The following is a 1,942-nucleotide window of genomic DNA, read 5'->3' as shown; positions in this document are numbered from 1 at the left end:
GTTTATTATGGGGTTCCACTATTTTTAACAATAAGGGTGAACCTATTGCAAAACCAAAAGGTGTTGTTGACCTCAAAACTTCAGTAACAATAGAAGATCTTACAATTACGAATATTAAGTCTGGGAGTGTCATTGTTCCCGAACATGCAAAAAACATCTCTGTGTATAATACAAGTGCTGATGTAGTATTTGGTAATTGTCATCCCATCAAAATAATTGTCTCTAATTATAAAGGCAAAAAAATAAACGTGCCAAATGATTGTCTCAAATATGTATCAACAACAAATGCACTCGACAAAATTGACTTTGGACTCAAACTCACGAAAAGCTATGCGTTAATTGTTGATATGGCAAAATTGACGACGTGTGTGATCAACGAGAATATCCCAAATAAATTTGTGATTCAACAAGGTGACAAAACATCAAATGAATTTTATGCGAAGTCTCTAACACTGAACATTGTAGATGGTATGAATGAATGTGTTGTAGGTGGATTTCAATCGATTGTAGACATATCAAAACTGTCATTTTACAAGTCCATTTTTGTCAATATGGACACTTCAAACCCCTCAATAATTATTGGCAACCAAAATAATGTAAGTTTCAATTGTGGGATGTTTGACGAAATTATCACTGGGGATGTCGAAGAAATAAATTTTAATGCAGGCGTTTCAGTCAACAAACTTGTGATGAATAACATCAACACATTTAATTTTAAACGGGTTAATATTAAAGAAGTTGTTGCAAACAAAATCAAAAAGTTTGGAGGGTCTAAAAAAGCATTAAAAAAATTGACAATTAAAGAAAAGTAATTTATGGCTTTTTGAATTTGTTTTATTTGTTTATATACAGTTGACAAAAAAATACTCAGAGACCAAATAATTGTAGGAAGTATAATTAATAGTTTTAAAATTTTAGATAAGAACTATTATAAAAATAAATTTAAGTTTTTTACCATTTTTTGGTGTATTTTTTTTTCACTTCTCAAACCCGTTATTTTCAAGGTAATCAATGGGAAAGACATTCTTCTGACAATTATTTGGTCTCTGATAATTACTTGGTCAACTGTATATACATAATATTATTTTTATGAACTATAGAGTTGGAGGAAAAAATCTGGCTCGATAAAGAAAATAAATTATAACAAAAAACTATTTCATTTTGGTTTAAGAGTTTTTTACATACAAATTTTTTACATACAAAAAATTTGTTTTTTTGTAAAAAAATGAATGTTTTTTCAACGTTTAGTTTAAATTGATTTCATTACTATTTTTCCTTATTAGCAGGACTTTTTTCCTCCAACACTATTTTTGAAATTACAGTACAGAGAATTAGTGACCTGAATTGAATTATAGCCATTTGCCATTATTATATAAACCTTAAAATTTGGCGAATTTTGAGAAAGGTTAAAATTTGCCCAATTATGATTACAGTGGTATTCACTTCAGATCCTTTACCCGGCATTTTAAATAATTTTTTATGCATTTTAATAAAACTGTTTTCATAATTTTTATTAATTTGGAAATTATAATAAATTGTATTAACACTTTAAATAAATCACACGGAAAAAGAGAAAAAAATAACAAAAACAAAATAATTCGAGTTTCACAAATAAATCAAACGGCACAAAAATAAATCAGTCAGAACACTAATAAATACATTTGCATTTATAATTAATCCACTTATTTTTTAATTATTTCGTCACCAAATCAATTATAGTGAATTTTTATTTTTATAATTATAACAAAACAATGAATAATTGTTTATTAAAAATAAAAAATTTTTAACAAAAAGCCAACAATAAGAAATTATAAATCTTCTCTTGCAAAAGCTCGTCGCCATATTTCATTTCTGCACCGCTGCATTGACTCGTTGATTTCATGTGCTTGAATTTCTTCAAATGATTTTTTTATTTTTTCAATCATGTCTTGAAGATTTTCCC

General features: G+C 27.2%; 1 protein-coding gene across 1 annotated transcript; it reads left to right on the top strand.

Annotated features, from left to right (window-relative positions):
* EIN_458480 (hypothetical protein) lies at positions 1-812 on the top strand (the record flags this gene model as incomplete). The annotated part of the gene is made up of 1 exon (XM_004259118.1): positions 1-812. A coding segment is annotated over one exon (812 nt), but the record flags the coding sequence as incomplete, so codon positions are not given.
* Between the last annotated feature and the right edge of the window lie 1,130 nt (positions 813-1,942).

The sequence above is a fragment of the Entamoeba invadens genome, assembly GCF_000330505.1.
Source record: "Entamoeba invadens IP1 unplaced genomic scaffold scaff_1105074726085, whole genome shotgun sequence".
NCBI lineage: Eukaryota > Evosea > Mastigamoebida > Endamoebidae > Entamoeba > Entamoeba invadens.
The sequence above is the reverse complement of the archived record's forward strand: the minus strand, read 5'-3'. Positions and strand labels throughout refer to the sequence as shown.